General features: G+C 38.3%; 1 protein-coding gene across 5 annotated transcripts in view; it reads left to right on the forward strand.

Annotated features, from left to right (window-relative positions):
* The window catches only part of ZNF891 (zinc finger protein 891), a 30724-nt gene that overhangs the window by 4388 nt on the left and 13115 nt on the right, over positions 1 to 13221 (forward strand). The window contains exons 3-4 of one of the 5 annotated variants that reach the window (XR_006885232.1): positions 3836 to 9897; positions 12328 to 13008. Coding sequence is in view for 1 of the 5 variants with exons in the window: in XM_046639117.1 (XP_046495073.1) it covers positions 3951 to 5837 (1887 nt within the window). In the remaining 4 variants the exon portion in view is untranslated. Of the gene's footprint in view, positions 1 to 3835; positions 12013 to 12327; positions 13009 to 13221 lie in introns of those variants that run through there. The other 4 variants (XR_006885234.1, XR_006885233.1, XR_006885235.1 and 1 more) reach the window with 4 other exon arrangements.

Here is a 13221-nt window from a genome sequence, read left to right on the forward strand (position 1 = left end):
TCCCTCAGAAAGCTGGCAAAGCTAGATAGAAATTGGAGCAGTGTTACTGTTGATAAGTCCTATTCTGTGCCTGTTACTATTCTTTTGTATATAAACAATTCATCATCTCTTGGAACATTTAGGTTTATCAGTTTATCTTCGGTATTCAAAAATTTTATGGTGATATATTTAGTTCCAATCTTTTAAAGAAATTACCCATTTTGATAGATCAGTCCTTAGATACTCTGTTATTTTTAGGAATTTTTCCCGTATTTATTTGATTCTTGCTTCTTCCCGTTTTCTCTTTCTTTCTGGAACTCTGAATAATCTAGTGTGGGGCCTTTGAAATTGATCATATAACTTTCTTACCTTTGAGCTCTCATTCCTTTATTTGGATGGAGGGGTTCTGCTTTCTGGAAGAGTTCCTCAACTGTAAGCCTTTTTACCTATTTTAGCTTTTTGTTATATTAATGTTAAATTTCATGAGGCCTCTTATAGTGTGATTTGACTTAAAAAAATCCTATAACATCCTACTTATGTTTTGCAAATGAAATACTTCTCTGATGATTTTTAAATTTTTATCATGAAATTTCATAACATAGAAAAGCGAAATAGTGTTCATCACTGTATTTTGAAGCAGATCTTGGACATGATGTATTACTTGTAAATGTTTCATAATTTGTCTCTGAATGATAAGGACTCCTTTAAAAATCATAACCAGGACATTATTATCACACCTACAAAATTAGCAATAATTTCTTAATATCAAATATCTAGGCAGTATTCAAAGTTTCCATTTCCTAAATGCTTATTTTTTTTTAACAATTTCTTTGACTCATGGTCCAAATAAGGTTCATGCAATTTTAATTCTCTTTTAATTTAAAGTGTGCCTTAGAGAAATTATATCTCAATGTTGTTTCAAGTGTGTTTGTCTTATTATGAGCATCTTTCAGGATGCTGTTGTTGCTTTGAAATACATCAGTGTCTTTTATATTGCTCTCACTCTTTAGCACACTATTAAATTCTACGTTGATATTGTTTTCCTTTAATACTTTAAAAATATTGTGTGGTCTTTTGATGTCTACTTTTGCAGCTGAGAAGTCTGTAGTCAGTATGATTGGTATTCCTTTGTAGGTAATTTGCTTTTTTTTTTCCCAGTAACTTTAAAATTTTACTCATTATCTGTGACATTCTACAGTTTATGTTCAGTGGATTTTAAAAATCTATTCAGGGCCGGCCCCGTGGCCTAGTGGTTAAGTTCAGCACACTCCAATTCATTGGCCCGGGCTCAGTTCCCGGGCATGGACCTATACCACTCATCAGCAGCCATGCTGTGGCAGCAGTCCACATACAAATAGAGGTAGATGGGCACAGATATTAATTCAGGGCGAATGTTCCTCAGCAAAAAAAAAAATCAGCATGGTTTGTGGTATATACATTTGAAGATCAAGGACTTATAGCTTTCTTTCAGCTTGGGGTAAAAACAACTATTATCTCTAATATTGCTTTTTTTCTATTCCTTCTATCCTCCTCTGAAATTCCTATTAGATATTTATGTCTTTGATCCATCTGGGAAAGGGAATGTGTGAAGTAGGGTTTATGTTTTTCACAGACAGCTGTTTGTCCTGATACCGTTTAACGACTAGTTCATCCTTTTCCCACTGATTTTAAATGCTGCCTTTATCATGTGCTAAATGTCTAGCTACACATGAATCTGTTTCTGAAGTTAGTCTGTTTTGTTTTCTATTATTGCCCCACTATCATTCTAAGTTGCCAGAGATTTATAATGGGTTTTGAAATATAATAGGGCAAATCATTGTTTTAATAACTGCCTTGTTGTTCATATGCCTTCATTTTTCTATAAAACTTTTAAAATCACATTGTCATGTTTCAAGAAATCTCTATTGGATGTGTAAATTAATGAAATTGCCAATGCAATTCTAATTCGAGAAAATTTGAAATCTTTATTATGTTGAGTCTTCCCATCCATGAGCATGGTGGATCTCTCCATTTATTCAGATATCTTTTCCTGTTGTCTGGTAAAGTCTTTTAGTTTTTGTAATTAGTTCTGTAACTAGAAAGAAAACCTATGGGGAATGAAGGAATGATGCTATAATACAGTTCATAGCTTAACAACTCTAACCAGAAAGCAAACTCATTTCCTTCTTTTGAAGAGGAAGTCTAACTTTCTGATTTTGTTTTCCTTCTGAAAGAAGCGTAGGGATGTGAAAAAGTAGCTCCTCCACAAAACCTTAATTGCCATAGATTCATTCAGTTTATTCAGTAAATATTTGTCGAGTGTCTGCCATGTGCTGAGGAATGTTCTAGGTACTCAGAATACAGCAATGAGCAAATCAGACAGAAATCTGTTTCTATATGATTTATACTAAAGTGGCAGAATACAATCCGCCTGTCCAAGATCTTTGTCTAAATAAAAATCGTAGGGGCCAGCCCGGTGGCACAGTGGTTAAGTTTGAACGTTCCGCTTCAGTGGCCCGGGGTTCGCTGGTTCAGATCCCAGGTGTGGACATGGCAGCGCGTGGCAAGCCATGTGTGGTAGGCGTCCCACATATAACGTAGAGGAGGATGGGCACGGATGTTAGCTCAGGGCCAGTCTTCCTCAGAAAAAAAGAGGAAGATTGGCAGATGTTAACTCAGGACTAATCTTCCTTGGAAATAAATAAATAAATAAAAATTGTATAATTTTGTCCATCAAAACTGAACTCTACTGAAGTATAATACTGAGGTAGAATGCTTGCATTTGAAGGTTATTTAATTTTCAAAAAGTGAGACTTGTAAAAATATTAGCATAATAAATTATGCTATGATTTGTTGTAATCTTTAAAGTATGCAGGTATTCACCTTTTGTATCTACACTGAGTTGTTTAGCTATTTATATTAAAGCCATTGTAAAAATTATTCAGCCATAAAAAAATTGACATTTGGGGCCGGCCCTGTGGCCTAGTGGTTACATTTGCACGCTCTGCTTTGGCGGCCCAGGGTTTCACTAGTTCAGATCTTGGGCGTGGACATGGCACCACTCATTAGGTCATGTTGAGGTGGCATCCCACATGCCACAACTAGAGGGACCCACAACTAAAAATACACAACTATGTACTGGGGGGGGTTTGGGGAGAAAAAGCAAAAAAAAAAATTGACGTCTAATATTGTTAATATGGCTAAAGCCTCACTCCCAAAGCTTGGAACGTTGTTCATGCTTCTTTGTTGATTCCTGTCCAGGTTTAGATGGAATAAGTTATCATAAGGAAATATAGACTTTGGGGAGAGAGATTAAATTGGAGGTAATCAAATGAACATTTGTTTCAAAGTCTCATATCTACTTTTAATAACTCCAATAAAATTCCTCAGTAGGGTAGCAGCCAAATTATCAGCCCTAGTAATCATATGTGATGTTATTCAGGTAAACATGAAGTTACATATAGGACAAATAAATTTTCCTAAAACGTTTGTGTTTAGCAGGAAAATTACTTTTCCATTCCAAAAAATTAACTTTAAAAGTTGAAAAATGTTCATGAAATTTAATTAAACAACCATGCCTTTTTTGACTGGTTCTCATTAGCTTTTAATTTTTATTTTTTTAATAACGCATGCTCTTTCCACCGAGGGCTGAGAAGCAGTCTGCAGGAGAAGCCAATATAAATAACCAAGATGACAGTCTAGAAGGGGGCCAAGGGTGACTATATTGCATGTTAGTACAAATCCCAGTAAAGAGTTTATACTGATCAGATGTTTCTGGGAGGTAAGTGAGAGGGCCTACAATTTTTTTTACCTTGCATCCAGTGGGGCCCTGTTTCCACCTTTCTTCTTTTACCTGAACCTGCCTCTTTGGCTGCAGGGAGGACACCCAGTGAAATGCATCCCAGCCCTGATTGGATCAGAGAAGCAAGAAAAGAAACATCCTGATCTCTCTACCCTATTGTGTGGGCAGCTGTTACTTTCAGACTCTCAAGATGACGGCCACTGACCTATCCCCCATATGGTCTCTGCCTGCACCGGACTCTGCCTGTTTCTGTGTGAGAAAATCTGAGGAGGAAAGGATGGGGGCTGGATTTCCGGCAACGTGGTTACAGGGACCAGTGACCTTTAAAGATGTGGCTGTGGAGTTCACCCAGGAGGAGTGGCTGATGCTCGACTCTGCTCAGAGAAGTATGTACAGAGATGTGATGTTGGAAAACTATATAAATCTCATTTCAGTGGAATATCAATTATGCAAGCCTACTGTGATCTCCCTGTTGGGTCAAGAAGAGATAAGAATTATAAAAAGGAGAATTCCCCAAGGCACCTATTCAGACTGGGAGATTCAACTTAAAGCCAAAGAATCAACTCCTAAGCAGAATATTTTGGGGGACAAATTGTCCAATGGATTGAAAATGATAAGATTCACAGTGGATGATTGGTCCTCTACATTCAGAGAAGACTGGCAATGCTGTAAGATCAGAAAACAGCACAAGATTCCAGAGGGACGTTTGAGGCAAGTGACATTTAGCCAAAAGAAAACAGCATCTCAGGAGAGACTCTGTGACTGTCATGAATTAGAGGAAAACTCTAAACTTAGATCAAAACTTGTTTTTTCAAAGAGAGTTTCCACCAGTAAACATTGCCATAAATGTTACTTAGATATTGAGTGTTTAAAACATAATTTGATGCTAAACAATTATAAGAAAAACTCTGTAAGTGAGAAGCTCTGTGAAAGTTATGAATATGATGGTGCCCTGTGGCATCTTGAAAGAACTCGAACAGCACAAAAAGAGTCCACGTGCTCCAAACATGGTATACACTTCAAACATAATTTGCCTCCTCTATGTAACAATTTTCATGTGGTGGAGGATTCCTACAAATGTAATAAAAACAAAACCTTTTGTCATCGTTCATCCTGTAAGCAACAGGAGCAGACTTCTACTAGAGAGAAACATGAATGTAATCAGTGTGGAAAAGCCTTCAAAAGGATTTCTAATCTTATTTTGCACAAGAGAAATCACAAGAGTGAGAAACAATATGAATGTAAAGAATGTGGGAAAGTCTTCCATGATTCCTCAACCCTAAGGAGACATGCAAGAACTCACACTGGTGAGAAACCCTATGAATGTAACCAATGTGGAAAAGCTTTTAGTCAAAAAACGTCTCTTAAGGCTCATGTGAGAACTCACACTGGAGAGAAACCTTATGAATGTAATCATTGTGGGAAATCCTTTGGCACAAGTTCTTACCTTATAGTGCACAAGAGAATACACACTGGGGAGAAACTCCATGAGTGCAGTGACTGTGGAAAAGCCTTCTACACAAGCTCTCATCTTAAGGTCCACAGGAAAATACACACTGGGGAGAATCTTTATAAATGCAGTGACTATGGGAAAGGTTTTAGTGGTCGCTCATCCCTTAGAATGCATGTGCGAACTCTTTCTGCAGAGAAACATTATGAGTGCAATCAGTGTGGAAAAGCCTTTAAAAGGATTTCTTATCTTACTTTGCACAAGAGAAGTCACAAGGGTGAGAAACAATATGAATGCAAAGAATGTGGGAAGGTCGTCCATGATTCCTCAACCCTAAGGAGACATGTAAGAACTCACACTGGTGAGAAACCCTATGAATGTAACCAATGTGGAAAAGCTTTTAGTCAAAAAACGTCTCTTAAGGCTCATGTGAGAACTCACACTGGAGAGAAACCTTATGAGTGTAATCACTGTGGGAAATCCTTTGGCACAAGTTCTTACCTTATAGTGCACAAGAGAATACACACTGGGAAGAAACTCCATGAGTGCGGTGACTGTGGAAAAGCCTTCAACACAAGCTCTCAACTTAAAGCCCACAAGAAAATACACATCAGAGAGTCCCTATGAAGGCAGTGACTCTGGGAAAGTTTTTAGTGGTTGCTCATCCCTCATATGGGAGAGAAATCCTATGAATGTAACCGATGCAGAAAAACCTTCGTCAGAATTCCTCACTTACTACACACAAGAGAATTCTGACTGAGAGACAAACCCTGTAAGAGTTGGGAAAGTAGAATTGCTTTTTGCATTGTCTTAAGGTGGGCTCCAAGCTTATCGTATTAGTCTTTGTTCTTTAAAATAAGCATTAAAGCTATAAATAGTCCTCTAAATAGTCTCTTATAGCTACATAACACAGCTCTGTTAATTTATCTTGTTTAATTCTAAATGTTGTCTAATTATTGATGTTTTTTGCTATTTAGAATTGTCAGTTTTTAATGTGTGGGGTAAGATTTTCAGCTACCTTCTTATTATTGATTTCTAAGTTAATTGCATTATGTCCAGAGTATCTGGACTATACAGTAGTACTTTATTGGTATTGTCTTGAGAGTTACTTTCAGGCCTGGTGTGGCAGATATTGCTAGTAGCCAATCGAACAACCAGCTCATGCTTCCCTACTGACAACCGTCTTTTAGCTCACAGCACCAATGTGTCTAGTTATGTAACTCTTGTCAGCCTCCTTGCAGCCCAGTGTAGTCATACACCTCATTCTCCAGTAATCAAAAGTAGATCACTGGGAAGTGACTCAGCTGGTTTTTTCTCTGTCTGTTTTGCACTTTGCCTTTCTGCCTTCCCTATTCTCTCTCTGAATTTTCCATTTCTAAAACTGAAGGACCCATTTTGTGACCAGGAGAATGATAACCGTGGCCTTAGCATGTTATAGAAGAAATAGATCCTGGTTCCCCAGAGACATCTTTAAATGGCTGTACCAGCACTGTACTGCTTACATCTGGATATCTTTTTATGTGAGAAAAATAAGCTTATTGACCTCTTTAAAAGCAGTGTATGAATACAGTCAATCTAGTAACCTTGTCTAAGAAAAAGGAGAAGACCACAGAGGTATGTAGAGTTAAATGTTTTATGTTGGATGTACAAATTTGGATAGGAACATAGAATAGGGAGGAATGTTGACAGAACTTTTTTGCTTAGGTTGGAGATGATGGAGCTGAGGTCACTGAAAACAGGTGATCAGAGAAGCAAGAAGGAAATCCCAACATTTCAGTATTAGAAACCGAGAGAGTTTTCAGATAGAGGGGAAGTTACCAATTTTAAATGCTGAATGAAGCCCTTGAGATTTTGCTACTTGCTCTTACAGATGCTGACCAGGTTAGTTTTGTTAAAAAGCAAAATATGGAAGGAGGAGCCTATGATGGAAGAAGAAGGTAGTAGTTGCAGTTTTAGCAATGTTAACTTTATACAGAATTCTGAGACATCCAGACGAACAGGCCGATAATGCAGTTCTGGACCTGAGGAGGTGTCTGGGATAAAGATACATATTTCAGCAACACCAGTAAGATAGGCTTTGTGGAGGTGACTGAGATTTCATAGGGAAAATGGATGGTGTGAAAAGAGAATGTCTACCACTGACCATGAAGACCGCCTATATTTAACAGTAGGATAAAACAAGGAACCTTAGTGGATAAGAGGAAAACCAGAAAGACTGGAGTTTTACCAAACCGAGACAAACGTGTTTTGAGAAGGAAGGTAAAGTCAGTTGTTTTAAATGCTGTGTGAGGTCAAATTAGATGAAGTCTTGGAAAGTGAACACATCATTTAGCAATGTGAAGATTATTGTTGACCCTAGTTGGTGATAATGACATGTTGAGGATGGGTGGTAGGTTGGTATGAGTTTAGGAATCAGTAAACCACAAAGAAGTAAAGACTGAATATAGATAAGTCTGAATAGTAGGAGAAAGATAGCGTAGTAGCTGGAGAGTGATTTGGTCAAGGGAAAATATATTTAAAACGATGAGGAACTAGAACATGTTTAAATTCTAATGTGATGTATGCGGTATGGAGAGGCTAAATATGCAGGCCTAGAAGAGGTACAGGCGATACCATAATGTTCTTGAGGAGGGGGTGGAGGTACCTGGAACACAGATAGAAGGGTTGATGTTTGCTATAAGAAGGGCTGCTTCCACCATTCAGAAGAAAAGGAGGAATGGATGGGTTAGTTTTAATTACCTGTTTCCTTATATGTAAGTTAATCGAGCTGTCCCCAGAGCATCTGATCCATACAGTGCTGTTTGTTTGGTTTCTTAAGAGCTGCTTTCTGGCCGAGTGATCAGACACTGCTGGTTGCTAACCTGATACACATTTCCTCCTCCTCCTTAACTAATAGAACCCCAGTTTTGCTTAGAGTAGCAGCATGTCCACTTAGACAACTCCTCCCCCAAGCCTCCCTGGCCAAGAGTAGCCCTTCCCCCTGTTGCTAGCTAGTAAAATATAGACATGAGATTGGAAGTTTTGTGGTAAGATTGTCTGCTGAGAGTAAAATGGATGAACGACCTCTCAGAGGTTTTAGTGAAGAAGATGCTCATGCATGTGAAAGTCCTGTCTGGTTAGCAGTGGGCCTCTAGTGGGGAGGAAGCAAAGCAAACAGCACAGTGTAGGAAGGAGGGTCCAGTGGAATAGAGACCGCAACAAGGAAGAAAGACGGAGAGTGGGATGCCAGCTGGGATAAGGAGCCTCAAAGCAGGGGTTTTATGAGAGGCTGCGGTTGTTAGAAGCAATACTGGAGAGCATGGGGGCCACAGTGTGAGTGGAAATAAACAGCCCTTCTTTGATGATTGTTGTCAAGTAGGTTTTTTCCAGGGCATAGCCAAGTTTAAGTTAATGCGAGGCAATGAAGGGAAAGTTTAGGGAAGTTGTCGAGGACATCAAAGAGCTTGTCACTCGGGAATCTCAGAGTGCACCATGGTAACGGTTTCCAGAAGGGCAGGAATTTGGGGTGTCTGGATGGGGCATGAGGAATACAGAAGATTGTCATGATGACAGTACTGAGAGAGAAACTAAGATCAGAGCTGGGGGTTGGCTGAGACTTTCGCCTGTGACCAGTCAAAACAGTTTGGAGGGAGGATGGATGAAATCCCAGCAGGTTCTAAGAAGACGATGGACACTTGGGTCTAATACGATTCATGTATGGCTTGGAAAGGAGAGCCTGCAGTCATGCTGTGGATGCAAGTATTCCTTTGGTCTGTTAGGATTAGCAGCCCTCAAGGGTATAGCAGTAGCAGGCACCAGCTGGAAAGTGATCCCAAGTGCACGTGGTCCTTGCATGAGGGGATCATCTTAAGTGGTACTCAGAAAGGGGGGTTGTGCTCTGCTTGGTTGGGGATTGGAATTTATGTACTAATTTTGGCACACCAGCAGCTGTGGACTCTCAGTCTCACCCAGAGGACTGCACCTGGATTTTACTGCAATGGCCTCATGACTCGTTTCCCTGACTCAAATCTTACTTTGTTCCAATGTTTTGTATGCAGCTACCACAGTACCCTCCTATTATTTTTTATTCTTCTTGTTGGTAGCTTTTAATTATAAAACTACCGCATGCGAGAAAAAAACTGTAAACCTCTGTCCTACACAAGAGAAGGGAAAGCCTTTCCTCATTCCCAGATTCTGCTGCCGTAGAAATTTAACACTGGACAAGTGAACCTTCTGTCAGACTTTGTTCTGTGTACATACAAATATACTGTTTTCTTTTCATAAAAGTTGTCATACCTTTCATTCCATATCTTTTTTTAAACATATCTTTCTATGTCAGCATATGTAGTTCTATTTCGTTCTTAATAGCTGCTTAGTGTTTGATCATATGGATGTACCATAACCTGTTTCATCCATTTTCCTCTCCAGGTGTTTTGTAACAAGCAGCAATAACGCAGTGAACGATACTGTTTATATAGCTTGCTTTCCTTTCCTCTGTTCTCCACAGTGCTCCCAGGGTGATCCATTGAGAGTACTAAGCTGATTATATTACATTTGACTTTTAAATTCTCCACTGCCTTTTTCCTCCTTTAAGATAAAATCTTTTTACAAGACCTTTCATGTTCAAACTCTTAACTGTCTTTCAGGCCACACCTCTTGCTGCTACTCTTCACTCTCTGGACCTTAACCTGGCGTATGCATCCTTTAGGTATTGTATCCCATATCTGCTTTAACAACGCTTTTCACACTTTCACAGTATTGCCTGTTTAATTATGTATCTTCTAAACTGTAAGGTGGGAACTTTAAGTTGTTGAGTGTTTTACTCCTAGTACTTGACCCATAGTAGGTATTCATTTAAATGTTTAAGGTTTTTCAATAAATTTTGTGCCTTTTCTTTTTTGCTTGGCATTTCATTGTAGGCTTAACTTAAAATAAGGGCTGGGTTTTAAATGATTGTATAAGGCAAAAATTGCATGGAGTCAGTATTTTTTTGTAAGCACTAGAGTCACGCTCAGTATTGCAGGTGTTCTACCAGGACAGGCATGCAGAGACTAACACTGTTGAGAGAACTGCAGCTTAAGGTTTGTTCACATTCCCTCCCTCTCTCATTCCCTCTCCCACTCCCCAGCACAAGCCCGTTAGTTTCTTTTGTGTGGTCAGTGTTCATTTGTTGCTACATTGTATATTATATTAAAAGGAGTGGAATGACCCAGTGTTGGTGAGGGTGCAGTGTTCTTTTAGGCTTCTGATGGAAGCGTAAATTAATACAGCCTGTCTGGGGGACATGTAAGCAATGTGTGTCCGAAGTGAGACTATTCATAACCTTTAACCTAACAGTTTTTTCTGAGCTTTTATAAAAGAACTGCATTCAAGCATGTATAAGTAACATAGTCTTCTCAGTTTTATGCTGTAATGAAAAACTGGAAAATTCCTAAATTCATAATAATAGCTAATTGGTTTTAAAAATTATGTATGTCCATAAAATGGAATATAATGCAGTCATTAAAATGTAATTATATATTTATTGATGTGGATGTATGTAATATAGTGTGATTTTTAAATACAATTACACATCAGAGTGTGAACATGTTTTTATTAAAAAATATATTGTAAATATATATATATATGTGTGCACTGAAAATATCCTGGAAGCATATAAACCAAAATGTCACCAGTGGTTATTTCTGAGTCATAATTTTCTTCTTTTACTTGTGTGTTAAGTTTTCTAGTTTACATAGGAAACAAACCTAAGTTGTCTATTTTTTTAAGTAAGCATTTCCATATGAACTTCTTAATAAATAATTTCCAAAACAATGATTTTAATATCTTCAAAGTTGTAAATAGATTTGCTTAGCCTTGTTCTTGGATATATAGATTCTACCCATTTTTTTAAATGTCATAATTTTTTTTAACATTTTTAAAACCACCTTTTCTGTCTCCAACTTTTTAAAGGCAGCTTTTTGAGTGTTGCTATAGGGCATGGGCTCTTTTTAAACTTGATGTATAAATTACCTCTAGGCAACTTTCAAAATCTGAGGGAAACAAATAAGGTGCTATAAGTATAGGGGGACCTATGTTAGACAAGGCCATCAGGAAAGGCCTGCATGAGGGCACATTTAAGCTGAAATCTGAGGGAAATTAAGGAGTCATCCATGGGGCATGGGGGAGTGGAGGAACAGAAGAGCTTTCTAAGTAGGACAGCAAGAGTGAAAGTCCTCATTTAGACCTTGGTGTATTTGTGGGGAAAAAAAATTATAGGCAGTAGCAGGAACACTGTTAGGCAAGGGGGTAAGGAAAAGAGTATGTGAAACCAGGTGGGAAAGTAGGCCAGATCACAAAAGACCACCTATGGCAGGAGTTTATATTTTTATTTGAAGAGCTATGAGAAACTCTTTCGGGATCTTTGATAAGAGATTGAAATTATTTGTTTTAAAAAGATCACACTGGCTGTTGTATAAAGTCTTGGGAGACTAGGAGGCTACTTTAGTAGTTCATATATGAAATTTGAATGACTGAAAATGGTGTCATTTCCTTAGCATATAGAGTTCTTTTAAGACAATAAAATAAGACATTTGTTTAACATAAACAGGAAACTCAGACTATTATATGTCATGACTTAAACTCACCTGTAATTTAAGAAATGCATATCAGATAAAATACTTTTCATGTATTGGCAAAACTTCACCTTGAGTCTGACATTTCTAAAATATTTTCTGATCACTTTGCATTTTTCTACATAATATGTTGTCCTCCATGATATTGAGGGTATTGGTGATGCAGAATTTTGTCTTTTTTTTTTTTTTAAGATTTTATGTTTTTCCTTTTTCTCCCCAAAGCCCCCCAGTACATAGTTGTATATTCTTCGTTGTGGGTCCTTCTAGTTGTGGCATGCAGGACGCTGCCTCAGCGTGGTCTGACGAGCAGTGCCATGTCCGCGCCCAGGCTTCAAACCAACGAAACACTGGGCCACCTGCAGCGGAGCGCACAAACTTAACCACTCTGCCATGGGGCCAGCCCCGCAGAATTTCTTAAAAGAATTCTTTTCTTAAAATTCATTTCTTAAAGGAATTTTTTAGACACCAGATGAATAATTTGTTTACCTTTTCTTTACTACCTTTTTCTCTCCTACTCTTTAAAGACTGAAAGTGTTGCTGAAGATTTGGACTCTTTCTTCCAAGTCACATCTGCAAGTTTTGCTGCCTCTCTGCTCTGAGATTCCTTCCATCTCTTCAGAGGGATTTCACACGTTTCCTGTCCTTAGTGCATTGTTTCATATATGATAGGAAATTCTTTGATGGCATTTCTCAGTAACATTACCTGACCCAGCTATTCGTGGTGTCTTATTTTAAATCCTCTAAAGCATTTGGGTTTTGTTTTCCAAAAAGTATGGAATTTTGGTGATTGTTGCAACAACTATTTACTTTACTAATATTGAATGTACCTGTTGCTCTACATTCATGGTAACTTCTTGTTTTAATGCTGAAGCTTAGTGTAATAATCTTTTGAGAGACTTCTAAAAACTTTTTTTTATCAAAGCATGACAATACATAGAGAAATGTGTACCGCTTAGTGGGTTCCCCCAAATAGAATACACTTCTTTAGCCAGCTTGTAGAGCAAGAGAGAGCCAAATTAGTGCTTTCACCACTTCCCCAGTGTTGCTGGGATCTTACACTTGTTCTACTCTTTTTATCCCCTCAGGTTATCTGTTACAGTCAAGCTTTTATATGTTTTTATTTATTTATTTTTTTGAGGAAAGATTAGCCCTGAGCTAACATCTGCTGCCAGTCCTCTTTTTGCTGAGAAAAACTGGCCCTGAACTAACATCTGTGCCCAGCTTCCTCTATTTTGTATGTGGGATGCCACTACAGCATGGCTTGATGAACAGTGTGTAGGTTTGTGCCCAGGATCTGAACTGGTGAAACCTGGCCACCAAAGCCCAAGTGCGTGAACTTAACTGCTACACCACCAGGCTGGCCCGTCATACCTTTTAAAACTTCATGTATATTTTAAACTCCACCAGGTACCATTACT

This window comes from Equus quagga, chromosome 15, assembly GCF_021613505.1.
Source record: "Equus quagga isolate Etosha38 chromosome 15, UCLA_HA_Equagga_1.0, whole genome shotgun sequence".
Taxonomy (NCBI): Eukaryota; Metazoa; Chordata; class Mammalia; order Perissodactyla; family Equidae; genus Equus; species Equus quagga.